This window comes from Scyliorhinus canicula, chromosome 12, assembly GCF_902713615.1.
Source record: "Scyliorhinus canicula chromosome 12, sScyCan1.1, whole genome shotgun sequence".
NCBI classification, from domain to species: domain Eukaryota; kingdom Metazoa; phylum Chordata; class Chondrichthyes; order Carcharhiniformes; family Scyliorhinidae; genus Scyliorhinus; species Scyliorhinus canicula.
In genome coordinates this window covers 5,910,637-5,938,597 of record NC_052157.1, presented here as the reverse complement: position 1 = coordinate 5,938,597, position 27,961 = coordinate 5,910,637, and the positions used below count along the sequence as shown (strand labels likewise).

The 27,961-nt window shown below is 51.2% G+C and overlaps 1 protein-coding gene across 1 annotated transcript in view; it reads left to right on the top strand.

Moving 5' to 3' along the window:
- Positions 1 to 27,961, top strand: part of LOC119974820 (A disintegrin and metalloproteinase with thrombospondin motifs 7-like) — a 194,993-nt gene that overhangs the window by 68,775 nt on the left and 98,257 nt on the right. Inside the window, exons 11-14 of the mRNA XM_038814090.1 lie at positions 9,376 to 9,545; positions 11,007 to 11,140; positions 21,625 to 21,745; positions 25,127 to 25,371. Of these exons, the coding sequence (XP_038670018.1) occupies positions 9,376 to 9,545; positions 11,007 to 11,140; positions 21,625 to 21,745; positions 25,127 to 25,371 (670 nt within the window). The remainder of the gene's footprint in view (positions 1 to 9,375; positions 9,546 to 11,006; positions 11,141 to 21,624; positions 21,746 to 25,126; positions 25,372 to 27,961) is intronic.

The following is a 27,961-nucleotide window of genomic DNA, read 5'->3' as shown; positions in this document are numbered from 1 at the left end:
AACAGTACAGCACAGAACAGGCCCTTCGGCCCTCGATGTTGTGCCGAGCAATGATCACCCTACTTTAAACCCACGTAACCCGTATACCCGTAACCCAACAATCCCCCCATTAACCTTACACTACGGGCAATTTATCATGGCCAATCCACCTAACCCGCACATCTTTGGACTGTGGGAGGAAACCGGAGCACCTGGAGGAAACCCACGCACACACGGGGAGGACGTGCAGACTCCACACAGACAGTGACCCAGCCGGGAACCGAACCTGGGACCCTGGAGCTGTGAAGCATTGATGCTAACCACCATGCTACCGTGAGACTTCCTAGGCCACTGCAGAAGGCAGCTAAGAGTCAATCACATTGTTGTGGGTGTGGAGTCACAGGTAGACCAGCCCAGGTAAGGATGGCAGATTTCCTTCCCGAGAGGACATTCCTCGAAGGACATTAAGTGAACCAGATGTGTTTTTACAACAATTGCTCGTTTCATTACTGGGACTAGCTTTCTATTCCAGATTTATTAATCAAATTCATAGAATCCCTAGAGTTCAGAAGCAGGCCATTCAACCCATGGAGGCTGCACTGATCCTCTGGAAGAGGACTCTACCTAGGCACACGCCCCCGCCCTATTCCCATAACTCTGGGCATTGATCATGGCCAATCCACCTAACCCGCAAATCTTTGGACTGTGGAAGGAAACCCACACAGCCACTGGGAGAATGTGCAAACTCCACAGTTACCCAAGGCGGGAATTGATTCACATTCCACCTGCTGCCATGATGGGATTTGAACCCATGCCCCAAGTGCATTGCCCTCTGGATTATTAGTCCAGTGACCTTACCACTACCCCACTATTTCCTAATGAGTATAGGAATTTCTCCTATTTTCCTATTGGAGTTATTAGTAACTATCTTGTATTTGGGTTTGTTTTATTGTCACATGCACTGAGGTACAGCTCAGATCGTTCCATACATGAAAAAACATAGGGCATACATAAATACACAATGTAAATACATAGACACAGGCAACGGGTGAGCATACGGAGGGTTGTACTACTCAGTAGAGAAGATGTGGGCGGCACGGTAGCGCAGTGGTTAGCACTGTCGACTCACAGCGCCAGGGTCCCAGGTTCGATTTCTGGCTTGGATCACTGTCTGTGCGGAGTCTACATGTTCTCCCCGTGTGTGCGTGGGTTTCCTCCGGGTGCTCCAGTTTCCTCCCACAGTCCAAAGATGTGCAGGTTCGGTGGATTGGCCACCTTGGTGTCCAAAGGGGTTGGTTGGGGTTGCTGAGTTACGGGTATGGGGCGGAGGTGTGGGGCTTAAGTGGGGTGCTCTTTCCAAGGGCCGGTGCAGACTCGATGGGCCGAATGGCCTCCTTCTGCACTGTAAATTCTATGTCTATGTGTAAAGAAAACAAATCAGTCCATAAGAGGGTCATTCAGGAGTCCAGTAACAGCCGGCAAGAAGCTGTTTTTGAAATTGTTAGTATGTGTTCTCAGACTTTTGTATCTCCTGTCCGATGGAAGAAGTCGGAAGAGTGAGTAAGTCGGGTGGGAGGGGTCTTTGATTATGCTGCCCGCTTTCCCCAGGCAGCGGGAGGTGTAGATAGAGTCAATGGATGGGAGGCGGGTTCGTGTGATGGACTGGGCTGTGTTCACGACTCGCTGTAGTTTCTTACGGTCTTGGGCCGAGCAGTTGCCATACCAGGCTGTGATGCAGCCAGATAGGATGCTTGCTATGGTGCATCTGTAACAATTGGTAAGAGTCAGTGTGGACATGCCAAATTTCCTGAGTTTCCTGAGGACACACAAGCACTGTTGTGCTTTCCTGGTCGTAACGTTGACCAGGACAGATTTTCAGTGGTGTGCACCCCTAAGAATTTGAAGCTGTCAACCATCTTCACCTCGGCCCCGTTGGTGCTGACAGGGGTGTGGACAGCACTTTGCTTCCTGAAGTCAATAACCAGGGGCGGGATTCTCCGACCCCCCCCGCCGGGTCGGAGAATCGCCCGGGGCCGGCGTCAATCCCGCCCCCGCCATGTCCCGAATTCTCCGCCACCAGAGATTTGGCGGAGGCGGGAATCGCGCCGCGCCTGTCGACGGGCCCCCCGTGGCGATTCTCTGGCCCGCGATGGGCCGAAGTCCCGCCGCTGTCGAGCCTCTCCTGCCGGCGGGAATCAAAACACCTACTTGACCGGCGGGATTGGCGGCGTGGGCCGGGATCCTGGGGGGGTCGCGGGGCGATCTGATCCCGGGGGGTGCCCGCACTGTGGCCTGGCCCGCGATCGGGGCCCACCGATCGGCGGGTGGGCCTGTGCCGTGGGGGGCACACTTTTTCTTCCACCTTCACCATGGTCTTCACCATGGCGGAGGTGGAAGAGACCCCCCTCCCCGGTGCATGCGCTGGGATGACGTCAGCAGTCGCTGACGCTCCGGCGCATGCGCGGACATACGCCGGCCGGCGAAGTCCTCTCGGCCCCGGGTGGCGTGGCGCCAAAGGCCGTTCACGCCAGCTGACGGAGCGGGAACCACTCCGCGCGGGCCTAGCCCCTCAATGTGAGGGCTTGGCCCCCAAAGGTGTGGAAGTCTCCGCACCTTTGGGGGCCAAGCCCTCACATTGAGGGGTTAGCCGGAGTGGTTCCCACTCCACTCCAACACGCCGGGACCCCCCCCGCCCCGCCGGGTCGGGGAGAATCCCGGCCCAGCTCTTTAGCTTTGCTGACATTGAGGGAAAGATTGTTGTCGTTAGACCGCTCCACGAGGTTCTCTATCTCCCTCCTTGTATTTATGGCCCTTAATTTGGATTCACCACGCATGGAATCCTCCAGTCCATGTCTACACTGTCCAACCCATTCAGAATTTTAAAGAAGTCCATCAGGTCCAATCTCTGTATTCGCTTTTCTTCATCCAACCTTCACCAATAGAAGTAGTCTCTCCAAGATCTCATCAGTGAAGTCCATTTTCTGGATTCTGTTGAGTTTTTCGCTAAAACATGATTTATTTTATTTATTCGTGAGATGTACACATCACTGGCAAAGCCATAAATGTAACCCAACCCTAACTGTCCTTGAGAAGGTGGTGGTGGACTGCCTTCCTGAACCGCTGCAGTCCATGTAGGTACACCCATAGTGCTGTTAGGGACGGAGTTCCAGGATTTTGACCCAGCGACAGCGAGGGAACGGCGATGTATTTCCAAGTCAGGATGATGAGTGACTGGGTGGGGGACTTTGAGGTGTGGTGTCCCTGCGCACTCACTTCTCTTTCTTTGAGGTGGTAGGGGCCACAGGTGCCTCCACAGATTTTGAAGATTTTAGCTGAGCATGTCTTCCCTGTTTCCCACCCCTAACCTAGGGTCGGTGCAGAGTCAATGGGCCGATGGTCTCCTTCTGGGATCGGGATTCTATGATTCATCTTCCTCAAATCCCGTAATCCCAATTTGAGAGATTAATGAAGATGAGGAAGGTGACAAATGGTGAAAGGATGAGTGATGGAGGGGAGGAGAAGGGAGCCAGCTCTGGTTATTGGCCACACTCCCCCTGCATCCAAAAATGCAGCTGAACGAACGCATTTGGCATTTCCCTCCCACCCAAAAACAATGAAGTTTCATCAGTAACAAATATTAAAACTTAACCGTGGCATGAATTCATAGCACTGTCTGTGTGGAGTCTGCACGTCCTCCCCGTGTGTGCGTGGGTTTCCTCCGGGTGCTCCGGTTTCCTCCCATAGTCCAAAGATGTGCGGGTTAGGTGGATTGGCCATGCTAAATTGCCCGTAGTGTAAGGTCAATGGGGGGATTGTTGGGTTACAGGTATACGGGTTACGTGGGTTTAAGTAGGGTGATCATTGCTCGGCACAACATTGAGGGCTGAAGGGCCTGTTCTGTGCTGTACTGTTCTATCTATCTATCTATCTATAGCAGATGATAATGTATAAGTGCATTTATTGATTAATATCCATGCTGTGGTAGTGTCTTAGCTGTAAGAAAGGCAGACCGATCTTCGGTATGAGCTGTTGCTGTTGCTGGACAGCTGATTTATGATGTAGAACGAGGCCAACCGCGCCGGTCCCCCCTCACCTGAGGTGCGGTGACCCTCCGGTTAAATCACCAACAGTCAGCTCTATCCCCCCACCTCCAAAGGGGAAAACAACCTATGGTCATCTAGGGCTGTGGTGTCTTTGACTGACAATTGCGGTGGAGACTGGACAGGGAGTCCTGGCCAAATGCTCCCCCTGTCTGGTGAAACTGGAACACGGGCTCCCAATCTCAGGATGAGGGGTTTGGGACTGAGGTTAGGAGAAATATCTTCCTCCGGGGATTGGGAACCTTTGGAATTCTTTAGCCCAGAGAGTTGTGGATGCTCAGTCATTGAGTAGATTCAAGACAAAGGTAAATAGAGATTTCGGTGCCAAGGGAATTAAGGCACATGGGGATAGTGCAGGAAGGTGGAGTAGAGGCAGAAGATCAGCCACGATCTTACTGAATGGTGAAGTAGATTGAAGGGGCCGATTCCTCCTATTTATGTTCATATATTCTGTACATGAAATTGTAATATATTATGGATAGTATAGTGCTATCATAGAGCATATCATAGAATTTACAGTGCAGAAGGAGGCCATTCGGCCCATTGAGTCTGCACCAGCCTTTGGTAAGAGCACCCTATCTAAGCCCACACACCCACCCTATCCCCGTTACCCAGTGACCCCACCTAACCTTTTCTTTGTACACTAAAGGCGATTTATCATGTCCAATCCACCTAATCTGCACACCTTTGGACTTGTGGGAGGAAACCGGAGCACCCGGAGGAAACCCACGCACACACGGGGAGAACGTGCAGATTCCGCACAGACAGTGACCCAAGCCGGGAATCGAACCTGGGACCCTGGAGCTGTGAAGCGACAGAGCTGACCACGGTGCTACCATGCTGACCCTGTGTTACACGTCTATAAAACAGAAAATGTTATTACATAAAGTGACGAAGCAGATATCTAGAGTTCACTGCAAGCCCATGATCTCCACATTCAAATCTGAACTGAGTTTTCACACCAGTGAAATGTGAAGGTTTTGAGCTCCATGTTTCAACACAGGGCAGACCTGGGTCAGCATTGGATTCAAACAAGTCAATACATTCTGAGATAGGAGAGTTTATCAGGATGCAGATTTCTGAGCTTAGAAATATTATTCTTTAGTTTTAATAAATTAACCAGTGACTTGCACGGCCGATACGCTCTCTAGATTCTCTACATCAAAGGGGAGGTATCCTCATTTCAAACATGTATCGCCAGCAACCAGCTCCATGTTCTGGAAACCCAAATTAAAAGTGTTCCCCTGGCTAATAGCCTGGCTTTTAAAATTTGCTGGGAAGTGGGATTATTTGGGGGCTGTGTGCAGCAGTCTCACCTCTGTCCAGAAGATTTTGGGTTCAAACCCCACTCCAGGGATGTGAGGTCAAAGTTCACGCTGAGGCTGCAGAGCCGTACTGAGGGAGTGCTTCACTGCCTGTCAAGCTGAAGCCCTCCGACCTGCTCTCTCACCCCATAATTTGGAAATTAAAGCAAGGATGTTTTCCCCTGGTGTCCCGATCAATATTATCCCTAAATCAGCATTAAAATATTTGTTCTTTATCAGAATGCTGTTTGTGGAAGCCTCCTGTGTACAATTGGCTGTCATGTATCCTACATTCTAACATAGGGACACGGCGGAATAATGTCTAGAGGTACGGGCTAACACTCCGGGGACGTGGGTTCAAATTCCACCATGGCAGCTGGTGGGATTTAAATTTGATTTAAAAAAAGTCTGAAATAGAAAGTTCATCTCAGTAATGGTGACCAGGACAATTATCATTGACTCTTGTTAAAAACCCATCTGGTTCACTAAATGTCCTTTTGGGAAGGAAATCCACCCTCCTTATCTAGTCTGGCCTGTATGTGTCCTGTCTGTGCGGAGTCTGCACATCCTCCCTGTGTCTGCGTGGGTTTCCTCCGGGTGCTCCGGTTTTCTCCCACAAGTCCAAAGATGTGCAGGTTAGGTGGATTGGCCGTGATAAATTGCCCTTAGTGTCCAAAATTGCCCTTAGTGTTGGGTGGGGTTACTGGGTTATGGGGATAGGGTGGAGGTGTTGACCTTGGGTAGGGTGCTCTTTCCAAGAGCCGGTGCAGACTCGATGGGCCGAATGGCCTCCTTCTGCACGGTAAATTCTATGATAAAGCAATGTGGTTGACACTTAACTGCGCCCCCCCCCCCCCCCCCCCCCATGGGAATGGTTGCACAAGCCACTCAGTTCAAGGGCAATTAGGGATGGGCAACAAATGCTGAATATCTTTCTTCCCAAAGGGCAGAATTCTCCAGCCCCCTGCGCCGCGTTTTCCTGCGATACAGGCGGCTCGCCGTCTCTGCCAGCGGAATCTCCCAGCCCTGCTGAAGTCAATGGCGATTGACATTTCTCGCCCGTGCCCCGCGGCAGGGGTCGATCCCGGCGGGACTGGAAGATCCTGCTGGCGGGAAGGATTGGAGAATTCCGCCCAAAGTGGTAATTCACCCAATAGCATGCAGCAATAACTTGAGTGGAGATTCTGTGTAAGGGCAAACATTGCAAGGAGACGTTTATTGTGTGTTGTGTAGATGCAAAATTAGACGTCCTACTCACAGTAAACAGAAACAAAAAAGCAACAAAAGCACCATTCTCACTGACATGTAGAGGCTCCATCTCAGCCTTGTGTTCAAATCCCTCCACGGTCCCCCCCTCACCTCTCTCTCTGTAACCTCCTTTCATTCTACAAACTGTTAAGATCTCCGCGCTCCTTGCTCATTTTGAATTTCCATTGATCCTCCATTGGCAGCCGTGCCTTCCTCTGTCAAGGCCCTGAGCTCTGGAATTCCCTCCCTGAACCGAACTCTCCTCTGCTTCAAGCCGTCCCTTAAAACCTAACTCTTGGATCGAACCTTTGGTCACCTGTCTAAATGCCTCCTTATGTTGCTCAATGTCAAATTTTGATCGAGAATACTTGTATAAAATGCCTTGGGATTTTTTTACCACATTAAAAGTCCTATCCATGCAAGATGTAGATAAAGATGATGAAGAAGAAGTAGGAAACAAGTACGCATTGCAGGAATCCAGTCTAAGGTTTATTGTTTAAGCTCTCTGGTCCCTGGTCTCAGTGACTCTGGCTAGTTTGCCTTGGGACTAACATGGTATGACATACCCATGGTATGGGGACCAATGTTTCAGGCGTTGCGGAGTGCCACCTTGAGAGATCGTCTTTACCTTCAGCGTCAGAGAGTGCGTTTATCATGACCAGAGTGGAACAGAGCCTGGAATTAACTTGAGTAGATAGGAGCAAGAAGAGGCAATTCAGGCACTGGAGCCTGTTTACCAGGGGCTGGTTTAGCACAGTGGGTTAAATCGCTGGCTTGTAATGCAGAACAAAGCTGTACCGGCCTCCCTGAACAGGCACCGGAATGTGGTGACTAGGGGCTTTTCACAGTAACTTCATCGAAGCCTACTTGTGACAATAAGCTATTATTATTATTATTATTAATAAAATAGACCATTGCCTGGATCTTAACCGCATTTATCCACCTTGATTCCATAACCTTTAACCAACCAAAGTCTAACCAGCTCAGCTCTGTAATTATCAGATGAGTCTCAACAGCTTTTTACTCGAGGAAGTGCAAACCTGGTTGATGCACCCGTCTTTGTAATTTAACTCTCTCGGCCTTGAGAGTGACACCGTTATTCAACAGCACTTGGCCGACTTTATAAGCCTAGGCTAGGAACATCCTGTCAAGGCCGCACTGGCATCATTTCCTGCAAGTATTCGCGGATCGGGTGCCATTTTTAAATTCCACCCTGATCTTTCGACCCCCCTCAGCTACCCCACCATGGCCTCCAAACACCCCCCCCCCCCCCTGCACCCAATTTGCCATCTGCAGGGTCCTCAGGCACCCCCCCGCCCCCCCCCCCCCCCCCACCCCCTCATCCCACCTCTTAAGGGAAAGGCACCGCAGTTCCGATCCCTGGCACGGGAAACCTGGTGCCTGGGCACTACCAGTCTGCTACCCTGCCAGAGTGGCTCTGCCAGGGTGCCTGGGTGTCAGTGAGAGTGCCAGGGTACCACCCTGCCCGAGCCTGATGGCACAAGGATCTCTAATGGCCTGAGAGACCATCCCAGGTGTCCACGTTTGTTGAAACCACTGCTAAATGCCACCATGGCAAGGTCTCCCAGGCGTGGCCGTTGGTTCCCAGGCCCCGGGAGAATACGGTGCAGACATATTCAAATGAGTCTAACGGCTCACTTAGATATGTTCATCTTGGCGAGATCTAGATCACGACATCTTGTGGGATTATGTTAAATCTCGCGCGGCGTTTCAAGCGAGAGGCCTCACGTGAAATTCCGTGGCCTTTTCACGTCACCAGATTTGCCGCAAAGAGGCCATTAAATCACGCCCACAGCGCATTTCAGTTTTTGGGCAGCCCCAAAGTAATCTACAGCCAATCAGGTACGTTTTTGAAGTGTAGTCACTGTTGAAATGTAGAACACACAACAGCCAGTTTCGCAAGAAACTGCAGAGTGTGGTGAACTCAGTCCAACCCATCACACAAGCTTGCCACCCCCACATTGATTCTGTCTACACCTCCTGCTGCCTCAGGAAGGCAGACAGCATTGTCAGAGACCCCTCCCACCCAGGCATTGCCTTCTTCCAGATCCTTCCATTAGGCAGAAGGTACGGAAGTCTGAAGTCCCGCACGTCCAGACACAGGAACAGCTTCTTCCCCACAGCCACCAGACTCCTCAACGACTCCCCCTCGGACTGATCTGTTCCCTGTAAGAACACTATTCACGACGCCCTATGCTGCTCTTGCTCATGTATTTGCTTTGTTTGGCCCCTTGTTCCTCACTGTAACCAATCAGTTTGTCAATGTATCATTTGTCAATGTTCTCTGTCGATTATTCTTTTTGTCTACTACGGACGTATTGTGTACGTTCCCTTGGCCGCAGAAAAATACTTTTCACTGTACTTTGGTACATGTGATGATAAATCAAATTAATCAATCAATCAATCAATTTGTGAACAGCAAGCTCCCACAAACAGCAATGTGATAGTGAACATATCATCTGCTTTTATTTAGTGATGTTGATTGAGAGATTAATATTCCAGACACTGGGTGAACTCCCCTGGTCGCCTATGTGATATTGCTATGGGATCTTTTACTTCCACTTCAGGGCAAAAGGGACCTCAGTTTAATGGTTCATCCACATCTCCAAGTGTGTCACGCTCCCTCAGCATTTCCTCTGGAATGCCAGCCTGGATTGTGTGCTCAGGTTTCAGTAATGGATCATGTGGGGTGTTCGGTGATGTGCTCCATCTCTCATTTCCAGGCCAAAGTATGGAGGTTCGTACTGTCTGGGAGAGAGGAAGAGATTCAGGATATGCAACATCAAAGCTTGTGTCTCAGAGTCGCCTTCCTTCCGTCAGATGCAGTGCAGCCAGTTTGACACACTGCCTTACAAAGGGAAACTGCTTCAATGGATTCCTGTGCTCAGCCGGAGTAAGTCTATCACTTGTTGGTTTCATGTTTTTCCAGGTACAATTGGTTCTTCATAGAATACGGCAGAAGGAGGCCATTCGGCCCATCGAGTCTGCATCGACCCTTCAAAGGACCACCCTACCTAGGCCCAATCCCCTGCCCTATTCCTGCAACCCCTAAGGGACAACATAGCATGGCCAATCCACCTAACCTGCACATCTTTGGACTGCGTAAGGAAACCGGAGCACCCGGAGGAAACCCACGCAGACACGGGGAGAACGTGCAAACTCCACACAGACAGTCACCCGAGGCTGGAATCGAACCCGCGCCCCTGGCACTGTGAGGCAGCAGCGCTAGCCACTGTGCCATTGTGCTGCCCTAATTTTAAATTGAACGATTCTTTCAAAGGTCCGGCAGAGGCTGAATGGCCTTCTTCTGTGTGTAAGAGTCTATGATTCAGCTCATCTTCATGTCCCCCTAAGGCGACACGGTGGCGGCCCAATGGTTAGCATTGCTGCCTCATGGCGCTGAGGACCAGGGTTCGATCCCGGCCCCGGGTCACTGTCCGTGTGCAGTTTGCACATTCTCCCCGTGTCTGCGTGGGTTTCGCCCCCACAACCCAAAAATGTGCAGAGTAGGTGGATTGGCCACTCTAAATTGCCCTTAATTGGAAAAGAAATGAATTGGATACTCTAAATTTTAAAAAACAATCTTCATGTCTCCCTTTTGCCATGTTCGTCATACAAGAGGAGAACTGTGATTATGGATTGCTTCGCTGTTTGGCCAGCCGATGCTTAAAGATTTATTGAAAAACTTAAGTTTCACAATGCAAACTCTGAGACTCTGACCCAAAACCAGGTTCACCAACGTAAACAAACTGCTGTCTGCAAGTGAAATGGGGATTCCTGTGACATTTTGTTAGTGCAAAGAATCGCAAAGTATTTGAGCAGGGAGACGGGTCATTCAGGTGTTTATGACCCACATGGGCCTCCGTCTATCTCTCCCCAGATCAGCATATCCTTCTGTTCCTTCCTCCATTGTGTTTATCTGGTTCCCTCATAAATGTATCTATGCTATTCTCCTCAACCAATCACGTGGTAGCGAGTTCCACGTTCTCACTACTAAAGAATTTCCCCTGAATTCCCTATTGAATTTATTAGTGATTATCTGCGGATAGAAGCATTTACTCTGTGTGAGGCAGCACGGTGGCGCAGTGGGTTAGCCCTGCTGCCTCACAGCGCCGAGGTCCCAGGTTCGATCCCGGCCCTAGGTCACTGTCCGTGTGGAGTTTGCACATTCTCCCAGTGTTTGCGTGGGTTTCACCCCCACAACCCATAGCTGTGCTCCGAAAGCTCGTGTTTGAAACAAACCTGTTGGATTTTAACCTGGTGTTGTAAGACTTCTTACTGTAATCTGGATTAACACTGGGATTTTGTCATAGTTGAAATTGATGTAACTTTTTCCCACGGTGTCTCCCCTTAGTTAACCCATGTGAGCTGCACTGTCGACCCGTGGACGGTTACTTTTCAGAGAAGATGTTGGACGCCGTGATTGATGGAACGCCATGTTTTGAGGGAAACGCCAGTCGGGACATGTGCATCAATGGAATCTGCAAGGTACGGAGTGATTTCAACCAACAAGGGGTAAATGGGAAGAAATCTTCCATGTATGTTTGGGTGCGGAATCATAAATTACAGGCGGAGGCCCCAGGAGTAGGGACGCTCATCTCACAATCTTGAGTCTAGTTCTCAGGAGAACAGAAAGCCTCAAAATGCCAAAGCATCCAATGAAAATGCCGATATTGTGGGCTGCACAGGTGATGCCCACACTTTGAACATCTACACACCAGGGGCACTGTTCTGGGTGTGCCCGTGCTGGTATGACATGTTCAGGTTGTTTGGGTCAGATCATTGCCCATCGTCCTGATCTCCATTAGACACAAAGAGGGTGAACTCTCTCTTTGACAGTCACACAAGAGAGGTGAAAATGGACATAGAAAGTTTGGCCAGGGGGGTAAAAGGGACGGTTGTATCATAAAGACTCGTTTGCCTCGAGAAGTAAAGACCTACTGGGTGTTGATCAGGGTTTCCGTGGCCAAGGAGCCTGCGGCTATATTTTCTGGAACATTTTTCACAGAGTGATGACCATTTCCACTGGTAAACCAGGGTCTAATGGAATTGAAATTCCCAGGATCTCTGCTCCAGAGGTTGAAACATCGTTTGAGTTGTAGAAATGTACAGAAGAGATAACGCCAGCAATTCCGTGAGAAAGAGCTCTTGTAAGAAACTCATTTAAGCTGAAGATTGGGTGCATTGTCCGGCTGCTTCATTGGCACTTGCCATTTAGACACTTACGGGTCAATTTCACAACTCAGAAACCAGACAGATAGCCGCTGCTGTCTGCAATCTCCAGCTCGTTGGAGTGAAAACCTCTTTCATGCTGCGTTCCCGCTGCTCATTAAGCGAGACTTTGCAATAATTGCTGCAGAGATTTACAAAGTGGATCATATCAATAGCACAAAGGAAATCAAAACAGAACATGAATGGAATAACTGTCGCAACAAGGCAGCGGTGAGCTCGCCGGTTCAAATTGTGCAACCAGATAAAGATAAAGTGTCATTGCTGCGGTAATGCATTCCTGAAAGTACTTACACTGTCACAATCTTCAGTGCCTTCTTTCAAATGCATTGCAACTCATTATTGGGTAGATTAAGAATGCTGATTGATTTTCTTTTGCCTAAGAGACCTGTTTGTTTTTGCATTTTACCCTCTCGTTAATTCACTCATTTTCTGATCAATTAAACAGATGCAGGCACCAGGATTTCTGGGGTTTTGGCCTTTATGACATTCCAGAAATCTTGAGAGGTGATCCTCATGAATTATTGATGAGGATTCAAATTGACTCCGAACTTTCAGATGGAGCTGATATCTGTTCAGACAGTTATCCAGGGAAAGATAACTTTTAAATCAAATAATCTGGCTCACCTTTTGCATCTTTTCTGCATCGTTGAAGCTCCTTCGTATTTAACGCACATTGTGGAACCCCAGAGGTTATTACTCAGAGTGTCTAAAGGAGAAATAAAGGCAATCATTGACATGGAACATAAAGCAACTAACTGCTGACCTCTAAACGACCCTCACGGTTTACAGGCATTCTTTAATTAACTGCATTTGTTAAAGTTAAATTATTTTTCACATGAGAATACCTGAACAGTTGCCTTAAAGGGACAGGTCCGATTAGAAGCCAGATGTACCATACTAATGCCTTTAGCCTATCTGTGAGAAGACTTAAATGGTGTCCCTACGTGTGTAATAGGTACGTAGGTGATTAGCCGCAGTCCTCCAGGTACCCCAGCTATCTCAGCATCATCCGGACTCGAAACGCCAGCTCCGTTCTCTCTCCATAGATGCTGTCAGACATGCTGAGGAAATGGCCTGCATTTTCTATTTAGGTTTCAGAATTCAGCATCTGCAGTAATTTGCATTTACCCGAGGTAGCTCTCCTTTTTGTAGAGAGCGAGACTATTGGTTATATAACTTGAGCCATTTCACATTAGGTACGGGCGTGAGCAATACCAGTCGTGTATCTGCTGTGCCTTTATCACACTCTTGGTCTAATATTTAATGCAGACGGCAGACAGGGTTCTCCTTTGCTGGCTGGCGAGCCAATGAAAGGCTTGACTTGCCTCCTTTGGAGAAGGCCAGCCCAGTATTAAGTGGTCAACGGCAGGCCTTCCCCAGGATCAAGGACCCTGGTGTTGTGTTTGGTTCCTTATACTTTATGAAGAACTCACCAAACACTTTGATCTGTCCAAACCAGGATCCTTTTATTGTGTCCTGTGCGGTAGAATGGCAATCTGATACAGAGCACGTTATCATGGAGTCTTGCTGCTCCTCTGGAACATATACCTTCTGCTGACCAATTGCATGTACGTCTTATTACCCTCTCAATCTTGTTCTCCAGATGGCCGGATGTGCCTCCCTTTATATCCAGGTCCCAGGTCACATGACCTTGGTCTGGAGGCTGCATGGGCAGCACGGTAGCACCAGTGGCTAGCACTGTGGCTTCACAGCGGCAGGGTCCCAGGTTCGATTCCCCGCTGGGTCACTGTCTGTGCGGAGTCTGCACGTTCTCCCCGTGTCTGCGTGGGTTTCCTCCGGGTGCTCCGGTTTCCTCCCACAGTCCAAAGACGTGCAGGTTAGGTGGATTGGCCAGGATAAATTGCCCTTAATGACCAAAAAGGTTAGGAGGGGTTATTGGGTTACGGGGATAGGGTGGAAGTGAGGGCTTAAGTGAGTCGGTGCAGACTTGAGTGGACTCCTTCTGCACTGTATGTTCTATGTTCTATGGTGTGTCTGTACCACCACCTGCTGGTTGGAGGTCCCACACCATCCCACTGATATAGCCCATTGGCATATCACCACACCTGGGGGTAGAAATCTGCCCCCCCCGCCCCGAAAGCTTCCAGCTAGTTAGGGCCTTCAGCTATCTATTGTAGACACTGCCAGTGGGAGCGGTGGCAGCTGCCATTAACGCCTTGGGAGACCTACGATCACTGAGGGACCCAGGCAATGCCCACATCCCATGAACGAATCACTAGAAGGCTGCAGGTGAGTGATGGTGGGATGGGGGATCACGGGGTGGGGTTTGTGGAGTTGAGGGTCAGCAGCAAGGGCAGGTAGTTGATCCTCAGCATCCCCCAGACCCTTTACCATTCCCAAAGCTGCGTCCCTCAAGCAGGCAGGGGCGTGGGCTTTAGTAGGGTGTTCCTTCCAAGGACCGGTGCAAACTCAATGGGCTGAATGGCCTCCTTCTACACTGTAAATTCTATGAGAAACAGCAGGGTCCTCCTAATCCAGTATCGTTCCACCTAATTAAATGCCCTCTGCCTCTAAATGTGCCTCCGGGAGAAGGGGCATCAAATCCCACCCTAGCTGTCACACTTAGTTTCAGATACAGAAAAGTAAGAAATAAGATCAGAAATTGCCATTGACTCAAAGCTTGAAACTTACAAATGGCGACATTGTCCTCAGTAATTGACCCTGACAGCTCCAGCTTTATCTGGCTGTGTCCATTCAGTGCAAGAAGCTTGAGTCTGCAGCTAAATATCACAACCTAGGATCGCCTGTGAGCAACGCCATGGAGAATCTGCTGGTGCTGGTTTTTGCCAATTTTCCAGTAGGTGAAGGGAGTGAGTGGATCCATACAGGGCATGAACTCATCAGCCTGGACACTCAGTTGGCACTGTCTTAGTTGTTAACTGGAGCAACTCCGGAGCAACATTGCAACACCTCGAATTAAACACAGTAGAATTGGGTGGGTTAAGGAGGGAGCACAGGCCACACTCTTGATGACGTTTCTCTTGCGTCACAATTCCGTCGCCGTGATAGAAGGGTACGGTTTTTGAATGCTTCGTCATTTTTTTTTCACAGAGCGTGGGCATCGCTGGCAGGCTAGCCTTCGTTTCCCATCCCTAATTCCCCTCGAGAAGGTGGTGGTGAGCCGCCTTCTTGACCCGCTGCAGTCCATGTGGTGTAGGTGCACCCACAGTGCTGTTAGGGAGGGAGTTTAAGGATTTGGACCCAGTGACAGTGATGATAATGCCATATAGTGGTGCATTGAATAAAGTGACCTCAGTCAGCCAATCACTCAGTTGAGTCTACCTTTTTTAGAATTTAAGTAAAACAGGATACCTGATCGAGGATTTTAATCGGTGAGTGACAGAGCTTTAAAGTATTGCACTGTATGATTGATGAGATGAATGAAATCTGCATCCCAATTCGAAGTATGTAGAATTATTTTTCATGAAAATAAATTATTATTTAAGTGAATTAACAGCCCAATTCGAAGTATGTAGAATTATTTTTCACGAAAATAAATTATTAGACTTCCGGTGTGCAGCATGGAGTGAGTGAGCACACAGAGGCAGCTCCTGCCCAAGGTTACAGAAAAGAGCTCTTTTTTGGGCGGCATGGGTTGGAATTTCGATGAAAAGGCGTAGGTGAAGGTTCGAGGAGTACTTTCCCCCAGGAATAGTATGTTTCTTGGTTATCAGACCCTCAGAAACAGTGCAAGATTGGGCGGAAGCAGCAGCAAACAAAAGCCTCTGCAAGCAGGCAAGCGGGGGAAGGGCCAGCTTATAGGTCTCAAGCTGACTTGAGGGCCTTTATGAAAGCTGAATTCTAGCAGCAGTCGACGCTGTCCCGACGAATCCCAGTGGGGAAGGTGTCTAGAGGAGCATTCCCCATAATTTATGGTGCTCACCCGGAGTGGGGCAAAGGAAAAAGCTGCAGCAGCTCCCCAAGAAAAGCGGGGGAAGAAAGACAAAATGGCGGCCGGCGGAACACCCGAGGACTGGTGGAAGTGGGCGCAGGAGCAGCAAGCCTCTCTTCTGCGCTGTTTTGCGGAGCTGAAGGCTGAGTTGCTGGACTCCCTGAATGCGACTACAAACAAGCTGCTTGGGACCCAGGCGGCACAGGAGGTGTCTATCCGGGAGTTGCAGCAGCAGGCCGCTGAGAGGGAGGAGGAGGCCGTGGTCCTCGTGGGGAAAGTGGAGTTGTACGAGGCACTTCACAAGAAGTGGCAAGACCGCTTGGAGGAGCTGGACGTTCGCATGAGGCGAAATAATTTGAGGATCCTGGGCCTGGCGGAGGGGCTGGAGGGGTCGGATCTCCCGTCGTACGTGATCACGATGTTGAGCTCGTTGATGGGAGCGGGGTCCTTCCATTTGCCCCTGGAGCTCGAGGGAGCTCACAGAGTGCTGGCCAGGAGGCCTAAGGCAAATGAGCCCCCGAGGGCGGTGCTGGTGCGGTTCCATCGATTTAGTGACCGGGAGTGTGAGCTGCGCTGGGCCAAGAAAGAGAGGAGCAGCAAGTGGGAGAATTCGGTGGTGCGAATCTACCAGGACTGGAGTGCGGAGGTGGCAAAGCGGCGGGCCGGGTTCAACCGGACGAAGGCGGTGCTGCATGCCAAGCAGATCAGATTTGGAATGCTGCAGCCTGCGCGTCTGTGGTTGACATATAAGGACCGGCACCACTACTTCGGGTCCCCGGAGGAGGCATGGGCCTTTGTACAGGCGGAGAAGCTGGACTCGAACTAGGGTCTGGGGACACACTATGGCCGTTGCTGTTTTCGCTGTTGCTGTTCTTCAATTTTGACAGGTGTTATTTTTATGCTGGTTTTCTTTTTGCTCTGTTTCCGGGTGGGTTTGTCTGTTGGGTATGGGTGTGGGGTATGTGGGGAACGTTGGTGGTATGTGCTTTATATGTTCTCTTCTGTACGGGGCCGGGGGTTGGGGTGAAACTGGATTTTGAGGAGCTGCGTCAGAAGGGTGGGGTGTGGCAGTGTGAAAGCGCGGGCTTTCCTCTGGATGTCCGCGCTGCGGGGCGGGGGGGCGGAGCTGGAGGTGGGGGCGTGGCCTTCACTGGTTTTCTTTCCCCCGCTGAAGCGGTGCCAAGGAGGTGTGGCAAGAGGGGGATGACCCCATGCCGGGAGGAGATGGATTTTGGCGGGAGCTGCCGGGTCAGCAGAAGTCAGCTGACTCACGGAAGTACCATGGAGGGTGCGTCGCGGCTAGGAGGGGTCCTAGCCTGGGGGGGGGTTGGGGGGGGGGGGGGGGGGGGTGGGGGATACCGGGTTGCTGCTGGAATGGCCAGGAAGGAGCTGGTGTGGGCCAGGGGGGGTAGAGGAGAGGCGTTATCGCCATGGGGAACGGGTCAGGCGGGGCGAGCTGGCCTGGGGCGAGTAGTCGATAAGCTATGGCTAGCCGGCGGGGGAGCGGGGCGGGGTGCCCTCTGATCCGGCTGATTACCAGGAACGTGAGGGGGCTGAATGGGCCGGTTAAAAGAACCAGGGTATTTTCTCATCTGAAGGGGCTGAAGGCGGACGTGGCTATGCTCCAGGAGACCCACTTGAAGGTGGCGGACCAGGTTCGTCTGTGGAAGAGGTGGGTGGGGCAGGTTTTTCACTCAGGATTGGACGCGAAGAACCGGGGGGTGGCGATTCTGGTGGGGAAGAGGGTGGCGTTCGAGGTGGCTGAGGTGGTGTCGGACAAAGAGGGTAGATATATTATGGTGAAGGGTAGGCTGCAGGGAGAGAAGGTGGTACTGGTTAATGTATATGCCCCGAATTGGGATGATGCCGGCTTCATGAGGCGCTTGTTGGGCCGCATTCCGGACCTGGAGGCAGGGGGCCTGATCATGGGGGGAGACTGTAACACAGTGCTGGATCCCCCACTGGACCGGTCCAATTCAAGGATGGGTAGGAGACCGGCGGCGGCCGAAGTGCTGAGGGGGTTTATGGACCAGATGGGAGGGGTGGATCCCTGGAGGTTTGGGAGGCCGAGAGCGCGGGAGTATTCCTTTTTCTCCCATGTCCATAGGGTCTATTCCCGAATAGATTTTTTCGTCCTGAGCAGGGGATTGATCCCGAAGGTGCAGGATGCAGAGTATTCGGCCATAGCGATTTCAGACCATGCTCCGCACTGGGTTGATCTGGAGATGGGGGAGGCGCGGGACCAGCGCCCGCTCTGGCGCCTGGATGTGGGGATGCTGGCTGATGAGGAGGTGTGTAGGAGGGTCCGGGGAAGTATTGAGGGGTATCTGGATACCAACGACACGGGGGAGGTCCGGGTGGGAATGGTCTGGGAGGCTCTGAAAGCAGTGATCCGGGGGGAGCTGATCTCCATCCGGGCCCATAGGGAAAGGAGGGAGAGGAAGGAGAGGGAGAGACTGGTGAGGGAGCTCCTGGATGTGGACAGGAGATACGCGGAGGCACCGGAGGAGGGGTTGCTGGGGGAACGGCGTAGTTTGCAGGCCAAATTTGACTTGTTGACCACCAGAAAGGCGGAGACACAGTGGAGGAGGTCGCAGGGCACGGTATATGAGTATGGGGAGAAGGCGAGCAGGATGTTGGCGCATCAGCTCCGCCGGCGAGATGCGGCTAGGGAAATTGGTGGAGTGACGGATAGGGGTGGGAATGTAGTGCAGAAGGGGACAGAAGTAAATGGGGTCTTTAGGGACTTCTACGAGGTACTGTACCGGTCAGAACCTCCGATGGGGAGAGGGGGGATGGAGAGCTTCATGAACAGGCTATGTTTCCCAAGGGTTCAAGAGGAGCTGGTAGAGGGGCTGGAGGCGCCGATAGAATTGGAGGAGCTAGTCAGGGGGATTGGACAAATGCAGTCAGGTAAGGCGCCGGGGCCGGACGGGTTCCCGGTGGAATTTTATAAAAAGTATGCGGATCTGGTGGGCCCCCTGTTGGTGCGAGCTTTCAATGAGGCATGGGAGGGGGGGGCTTTGCCCCCGACGATGTCGCGGGCACTGATCTCTCTGATCCTAAAGCGGGATAAGGACCCCTTGCAGTGTGGATCATACAGGCCTATCTCGCTCCTCAATGTTGACGCTAAGTTGCTGGCGAAGATCCTGGCCACCAGGATAGAGGACTGTGTGCCAGGGGTGATACACAAGGATCAGACAGGATTTGTCAAGGGACGGCAGCTCAACACGAATGTGCGGAGACTGCTAAATGTTATTATGATGCCGGCAGTGGAGGCGGAGGCGGAGATAGTGGTGGCGCTGGATGCGGAGAAAACGTTTGATAGAGTTCAGTGGGGGTATCTGTGGGAGGTGCTGGAGCGGTTCGGATTCGGGGAGGGATTCATCAAATGGGTGAGGTTGCTCTACAAGGCCCCGATGGCAAGTGTAGTTACCAATGGAAGGAGATCAGAGTACTTCAGGCTCTACCGTGGGACCAGGCAGGGGTGCCCCCTGTCCCCCTGCTCTTTGCACTGGCGATTGAACCTTTGGCTATGGCATTGAGGGAGTCAGGGAGATGGAGGGGTCTGGTGCGGGGTGGGGAGGAACATCGTGTATCGCTGTATGCGGACGACCTGCTGTTGTATGTGGCGGACCCAGAGGGGGGAATGCCGGGGGTGATGGAGCTGTTAGCGGAATTTGGGGGATTCTCGGGCTATAAGTTAAATTTAGGCAAGAGTGAGGTATTTGTAGTACACCCGTGTGATCAGGAGGAGGGAATTGGGAGACTCCCATTTAAGAGGGCAGTGAAGAGTTTCAGATACCTGGGGGTGCAGGTGGCCAGGAGTTGGGGGACTCTCCATAAGCTTAATTTTACCAGGCTGGTGGAGCAGATGGAGGAGGAATTTAAAAGGTGGGACATGGTGCCGCTATCGTTGGCGGGTAGAGTGCAGTCCGTCAAAATGACGGTTCTCCCGAGGTTCTTGTTCCTTTTTCAGTGTTTGCCCATCTTTATCCCTAGGGCCTTTTTTAGAAGGGTGACTCGCAGCATCATGAGCTTTGTTTGGGCGCATGGGACCCCGAGGGTGAAGAGGGTCTTCTTGGAGTGGGGTAGAGATGAGGGGGGGCTGGTGTTACCCAATCTCTCGGGGTATTATTGGGCGGCCAATGTGCCGATGGTGCGCAAGTGGGTAATGGCGTCCTGTGGAGATACAAGCCTGGGGGCCCTGGTAACGGCGCCATGGCCGCTCCCTCCTACGAGGTATACCACGAGTCCGGTGGTGGCGGCTACCCTCAAGATTTGGGGGCAGTGGAGGCGACATAGGGGAGAAGTGGGGGGCTCGATGGAGGCTCCGTTAAGGGGGAACCATAGGTTCGTCCCGGGGAACATTGATGGGGGATTTCAGGGTTGGCACAGAGCGGGCATCAGACAGCTGAGGGACCTGTTTATTGATGGGAGGTTTGCGAGTCTGGGGGAGTTGGAGGAGAAATTTGGGCTCCCCCGGGGAACATGTTCAGGTATCTGCAGGTAAAGGCATTTGCTAGGCGGCAGGTGGAGGGATTCCCTTCGCTTCCCGCGAGGGGGGTGAGTGACAGGGTGCTTTCGGGGGTCTGGGTCGGAGAGGGGAAGATATCTGATATCTACAAGGTTATGCAGGAGGCGGAGGAGGCGTCAGTAGAGGAGCTGAAAGCTAAGTGGGAGGGGGAACTGGGGGAACAGATCGAAGACGGGACATGGGCTGATGCCCTGGAGAGGGTTAATTCTTCCTCCTCGTGTGCGCGGCTTAGCCTCATCCAATTCAAGGTGCTGCATAGGGCCCACATGACTGGGACGAGGATGAGTAGGTTCTTTGGGGGTGAAGACAGGTGTGTCAGGTGTTCGGGGAGTCCAGCGAACCATGCCCATATGTTCTGGGCATGCCAGGCACTGGAGGAGTTCTGGAAGGGGGTGGCGAGGACGGTGTCGAGGGTGGTGGGATCCAGGGTCAAGCCAGGATGGGGACTCGCGATTTTTGGGGTTGGGGTGGAGCCGGGAGTGCAGGAGGTGAAAGAGGCCGGTGTGCTGGCCTTTGCGTCCCTAGTAGCCCGGCGAAGGATCATGCTACAATGGAAGGATGCGAGGCCCCCAAGCGTGGAGACCTGGATCAATGACATGGCGGTTTTCATTAAGCTAGAGAAGGTCAAATTCGCCCTGAGAGGGTCGGTACAAGGGTTCTTTAGGCGGTGGCAACCTTTTCTCGACTTTCTGGCTCAACGATAGGGTACAGGGACAGTAACAGCAGCAACCCGGGGAGGGGAAGGGGGGAGGGAGGGGGGGGGGGGGGGGGGGGGGGGGGGGGGGGGACAATGACTATGATTGTTTATTTAATTTTAATATATTTTAAAGTTCTTCTGTTGTTCATTGGGGTTGGGGGGGGTGGGGGGATGGGATACATGCGTCGATACGGTCTGGGGTGTCACAGTTATTATGGGTTATTTTGTTGCATTTCATTGTTTGTCGTTATGTTTTATATTTTCTGTAAAAAATTCCAATAAAAATTATATTTAAAAAAAAAAGAAAATAAATTATTATTTAAGTGAATTAACAGCCCAATTCGAAGTATGTGGAATTATTTTTCATGAAAATAAATTATTATTTAAGTGAATTAATTGTAAATGAAAAGGTTGAGTAAAGGCTTGTTATCAGACATAATGAGAACAAATGGTTGAGGTCGGAGTCAATTAAATTCGATCTTAACACAAGAGCAAGAAAGTGAGTTGTTTTTTAATGCAAAAGTTTGCCGAAGTGAAACTCCATAAACTGCAGAACTCGCGCACAAAATGCTAACTCGGATTTTCTGTTTCAGAACGTAGGTTGTGATTATGAAATTGATTCCAATGCGCTCGAGGATCGCTGCGGAGTCTGTCAGGGAAACGGGTCCACCTGCAAGACAGTAAAGAAGACATTTGATAAAACCGAAGGCCTGGGTAAGATTGGTCTGTGCTTTCAACAAAAACGGGTAATGATATAGCAGCTTTCCCATCCCGAGTATAATCAAACAAGATTTGTCAATGAGCCACAAGTGGAGATGGTAGTAGAACAGGTGATCAAATGCTTGATCAAAGAGTTAGGCAGTAAGGAGCATCTTGAAGGAGAGAGAGGTTGAGAGGTCGAGGATGGCAATTCCAGAGTTTGGGCTGGGGTAGCTGAAGCCATGCCCATCAATCATGGGGCGAAGGAAGTGAGAGATGCTGGAACGTAGGAGGCTTAGGGGTGATCTTGTCGAGGTCTATAAAGTAATGAGGGGTGTAGATAAGGTAGATGGTCAACATCTTTTCTCAATGGTAGAGGAGTCTGAAACAAGAGGGCATAGGTTTAAGGTGAGAGGGGAGTGATACAAAAGGGTCCAGAAGGGAAATTCTTTCATACAGAGGGTGGTGAGTGTTTGGAACGAGCTGCCAGAGGCAGTGATAGAGGCGGCTACAATTTTTGTCTTTTAAAAAAAGAAATTTAGAGTACCCAAATATTTTCTTCCAAGTAAGGGGCAATTTAGCGTGGCCAATCCACCTAACCAGCACATCTTTGGGTTGTGGGGGTTGAAACCCACGCAGGCACGGGGAGAATGTGCAAACTCCACACGGACAGTGACCCAGAGCCGGGATCGAACCCGGGTCCTCAGCGCCGTAGGCAGCAGTGCTAACCACTGCGCCACCGTGTCGCCCAGCAGTTTTGTCTATTAAAAAGCTTTTGGATAGTTATATGGGTAAGATGGGTGTAGAGGGATATGGGCCAAATGCGGGCATTTGGGACCAGCTTGGTGGTAAAAACTGGGCGGCATGGAGAGGTTGGGCCGAAGGGCCTGTTTCCATGCTGTCAACCTCCGTGACTCTTATGTTCGGGAGGCCACAGCTGGTGAGATGCTGACATCCGAGGGATTTGTAGGGGCTGCAGGCTGAAGGAATTCCAACACAAGGATGAGAATTTCTCAATTGAAGCATTCAGGGATTGGGTCAGTGTAAAGCAGTGGGCGCTGGGGGGGGGGGGGGGGGGGGGGGGGGGGGGGGGTGATGGGACGAGGTGCAAGCTGGGGTACGGGCAGCAAGGTTTCGGATGTTTACTTCCCCAAACCATGTGACAACCCATTCTCAATATTCTGCTAAATCTCAGCGACATCCATTCATGGGTTTGGCATAGAGCCTTTGACCTTCTCAAGTTCTTGATTCAACCTCTTCCCATACAGGGTAACTGATTGTGGTCTTAAAGGGACAGGCTAGATTAACCCAATCTCTGATTTGCATCTAAACTCACAACCATGCACCTGTCAACAGATTGCTAGAATGTTCCCGGTTGGAAATATTTAATAAACTAGGCCAGTATTCCCTGGAATGTAGGGTTAAAGTGTGATTTAACTGAGAGATTTTGCAATTTGACAGGAATTGATCGGGTAGTTAGAGATTTCCCGATGGTGAAAGAATCTCGGACAGGGGGTCATGACCTGATGCTGGGCCATGCAGGAGAAAAGTTGGGAAATTCCTGTTCATTCTAAGAGTGATAAAGTCTGGAACTGTCTCCCTTACAAAGCAATAGATGCTGGAGGTCAGTGAATAATTTTAAATCTGAGATTGACGGGCAAGGGTGTAAAAGATCAGGGAGCCAAGGCAGGTGGAAGGAGTTCTGATAAAGATCCACCATGATATTGAGTGATGGAACAGGATCAAGGGGTTGAATGGCCTGATTGGCCTCTCCCTGTGACCACAGAGGATGAAAAACGAAAAGGACTCGGTTGTTCCGATGGTTCTGTCTTTCGGAGCAGCGGGTAGCTGGAATTCCCCAGGTTCTGCATTTTGTCAAGTTAGGCAGCCATGCGATAAAAGGACAGAGGATCCGGGGAAGAGAATATTAGTCCCTGATTCAACCTTTGGAAAGGTCCCCCCCCCCCCCCCCCCCCCCCCCCCCCAGAACTGCCTCCTCTCGTTTGGTTTTGCTTCAAGTTGGATCGTAGATTATCTAGTTTTGGAAGAACTGAATATTTTATCTATTCTTAAATCAATGCTGATTGAAATTGTCAATTTTTCATTCTAGCTGCCTGTAAAGCTTTGCATACTTCTGACTCTTATTGGTTTCTATATTATACAGACAATTTTCACAGGAATTGTTATCTGAGTGGCGTCTTTTAAATAAAATTCAGTTAATCACACACAGCAGCAGGGTAATTGGCTTTCAACAAGCAAGTACAAAGTGAATTTCCAAACGTAAATCAATATGAACGTGTCTGCTTTGAACGCCCAAATTGGTTTGCCGGCAGCCGTGTTGGAAACTGGTCTAAACCGATGAGGTTCGACATGAAGTGACTTTGACAAGTTATTAATGGACACAAGTCCACACCATGGGAGAGGAGAGATTTATTTCTGACTGGATGTCGCAACTCTTCCTCAATGTCAATAATATAATAATCTTTATTGTCACAAGTAGGCTTACATTTAAAAAAAAATTTAGAGTACCCAATTCGTTTTTTTCCAATTAAGGGGCAATTTAGTGTGGCCAATCCACCTACACCTATACCTACCCTACTCTTTGGGTTGTGGGGGCGAAACCCACGCAGACACGGGGAGAATGTGCAAACTCCACACGGACAGTGACCCAGAGCCGGGATCGAACCTGGGACCTCGGTGCCGTGAGGCTGCAGGGCTAACCCACTGCCCCACCGTGTTGCCCCACAAGTAGGCTTACATTAACACTGCAAGGAGGATACTGTGAAAATCCCCTAGTCGCCACATTCCAGCGCCTGTTCGGGTACACAGAGGGAGAATTCAGAATGTCCAATTCACCTAACAAGCACGTCTTTTGAGACTTGTGAAATTAAAAATGAAATGAAAATCGCTTATTGTCACGAGTAGGCTTCAATGAAGTTACTGTGAAAAGCCCCTAGTCGCCACATTCCGGCGCCTGTCCGGGGAGGCTGGTACGGGAATTGAACCGTGCTGCTGGCCTGCTTAGTCTGCTTTAAAAGCCAGCGATTTAGCTCAGTGAGCTAAACCAGCCCCTGTGGGAGGAAACCGGAGCACCCGGAGGAAACCCACGCAGACACGGGAAGAACGTGCAGGCTCCGCACAGACAGTGACCCGAGGCTGGAATCGCACCCGGGTCCGTGGCGCTGTGAAGCAACAGTGCTAACCACTTTTATTATTATTATTATATTATTTTTATTAGCTGTAGAAATTATGGAAATGGGAGAAAATCTGTTTGACCCTGCCGTGATGTTAGAGGTTGTGATGAAACCTCCAGGACTATATCCAACTATCGTTGCAACCTGAGATGTATGATGGAACTAACGCTGTACCCTGACTTAGTTGTGTTCTCATCCATAGGTTATGTAGACATTGGGCTAATTCCTGAAGGTGCCCGTGAGATTCGAATCGAAGAGGTTGCTGAAGCAGGAAACTTCCTTGCCTTGCGGAGCGATGACCCCGAGAAGTATTTTTTGAATGGTGGCTGGATAATCCAGTGGAATGGAGACTACAAGGTGGCTGGGACAACTTTCACTTATGAACGAAATGGGAATCTGGAGAACCTCACATCACCAGGTCCCACCAAGGAACCAGTGTGGATTCAGGTAATTCTGCAACTTCCTCGTGACTTTAGTCACCTTGAGCAAATTTCCTCTCGGCCTTTGCTGCTCTAAGGAGAAAACCCCCCCAGCTCCTCATCGTAACTGTAAACTTCATCGTAACTGTAAACTTCATCGTAACTGTAAACTTCATCGTAACTGTAAACTTCATCGTAACTGTAAACTTCATCGTAACTGTAAACTTCATCGTAACTGTAAACTTCATCGTAGCTGTAAACCTTCATCAGTATTCCAGCTGGGGCTGAACTGGGGCGAAATTCTCCGACCCCCCCAGCAGGGTCGGAGAATCGCCTGGGGCCGCCGAAAATCCCACCCCCCGCCATGGCAGAGATTTTCCGCCACCCGGGAAGTGGCGGTGGCGGGAATCTCGCCACTCCGATCGGAGAGGCCCCTGCGGTGATTCTCCAGCCCGGATGGGCCGAAGTCCTGCCGCTGGGAGGCCTCTCCCGCCGCCGAGGTTTGAACCACCTCTGGAACGGCAGGATCAGCGGCGCGAGCAGGCCCCCGGGGTCCTGGGGGGGGGCGATTGAACCCCGGGGGGTGCCCCCACGGTGGCCTGGCCCACGATCGGGGCCTCCCGCTCAGACTCCGGGCCAGTGCCCTGGGTGCACTATTTCTCCTCCACGGCCGCCACAGCCTCCGCCATGGCGGAAGCGGAAGAGAACCCCACATCGCGCATGCGCCGACCGGCGAAAGCCTTTCGGCCAGCCCCGCTGCCGGGGGCGCCGGTTTTTTTGCGGCAGTCTTCTGGTGCCAACCGCTCCGGCGCGGGGCTGGCCAAAGGTGGGGAGGCCCAACCCCTGAGTGGTTCGCGCCACTCCTCTACTCCGGGACCCTCCGTCACGCCGGGTAGGGGAGAATGCCGCCCCTGGTGTTTGAAAAATGAAAATGAAATGAAAATCGCTTATTGTCACAAGTAGGCTTCAAATGAAATTACTGTGAAAAGCCCCTAGTCGCCACATTCCGGCGCCTACTCGGGGAGGCTGTTACGGGAGGCTGGTTGAGCATGATTTCCTGTTTTTTCTGCTATACACCGCTATTTATAAAGCCCAGGATCCCATCCTCTTTATTGAACCTAAGGCCAGACATAGACAGCAGCGAGAGAGAAAACATTTATCTGATTGAAGTGGGCTGGTCTGGGAACCTGCTCTTTGTTAAACAGCTGCTGTTTTCGCCGACTTAGTAGCCAGTCATTATTCCAGAAATTCAGTGCAAGTGAAACTCTTTCAGATGTTGTTGTCAGATTCATAAATGTGAGTTGCTTATTCTTCCATGCAACGCAGAGGGCGCGATTCTCCGCCCCCCACGCCGGGTGGGAGAATAGCGTGAGGGCCTCCCGACATTTTTCACGCCCTCCCGCTATTCTCCCACCCCCCCCACCACGCTCGACACACGCCCCGAATTGGTCGCCAAGGCCGCACGTCAAGCGTCACGGTGGCTGACGCGGCCGATGACGTCAGCCGCGCATGCGCAGTTGGCGTCTTTCTCCTCAGCCGCCCGGTAAGACGTGGCGGCTTGGGTTACGGGTATAGGGTGGATATGTGGGTTTGAGTAGGGTGATCATTGTTCGGCACAACATTGAGGGCCGAAGGGCCTGTTCTGTGCTGTACTGTTCTATATATCTATCTATCCTCCCTGGTACAAACCGGTGGTTCCCCCCGTATCGGGGACCAAATTGAGGCCTTCACCTCCCCCCATGCCTCCTCCACTGCCCCCAGATTTTGAGGGTAGCTACCACTACTGGACTCGTAGAGTACCTTGCCGGGGGGAGAGGCAACGGGGCCGTCACCAGCGCCCCCAAACTCATGCCCACACAGGACGCTGCCTCCATCCTCTTCCATGCAGCTCCCTCCCCCTCCTTCACCCACCGACGAATCATTGCCACATTTGCGGCTCAGTAATACCCACACAGGTTGGGCAACGCCAGCCCACCCACCTCCCTGCCTCCCTCTAAGAATACCCTCCTCACTCTCGGGGTCTTCTGTGCCCACACGAACCCCAAGATGCTCCTATTAACCCTCCTAAAGAAAGCCTTCGGAATCATGATGGGTAAACACTGGAAAAGAAACAAAAACCTCGGGAGCACCGTCATCTTAACCGACTGGACCCTGCCCACTAGGGAGAGTAGTAACACATCCCACCTCCTAAACTCCTCCTCCATCTGCTCCACCAGCCTCATAAAGTTTAACCTATGCAGGGCCCCCCAGCTCCTGGCTATCGGGACTCCCAGGTATCTGAAGCTCCTCTCCGCCCTTTTCAGCGGGAGCTCCCCTATCTCTCTCTCCTGGTCCCCCATGTGCACCACAAACAGTTCACTCTTCCCCACGTTGAGCTTATAGCCGGGCAAGTCACCAAACTCCCCCAGGATCCTCATCACCTCTGGCATCCCCCCCGCCAGGTCCGCAATATACAGCAGTAAATCAGTAAATCGTCCGCGTACAGCAACAGCCAGTGCTCCTCCCCCCCCCCCTCACAATCCCCCTCCAGTCCCTCGATTCCTTCAGTACCATGGCCAGGGGTTCAATCGCTAACGCGAAGAGCAGGGGAGACAAGGCCTCATCCCCCGGGACAGCCG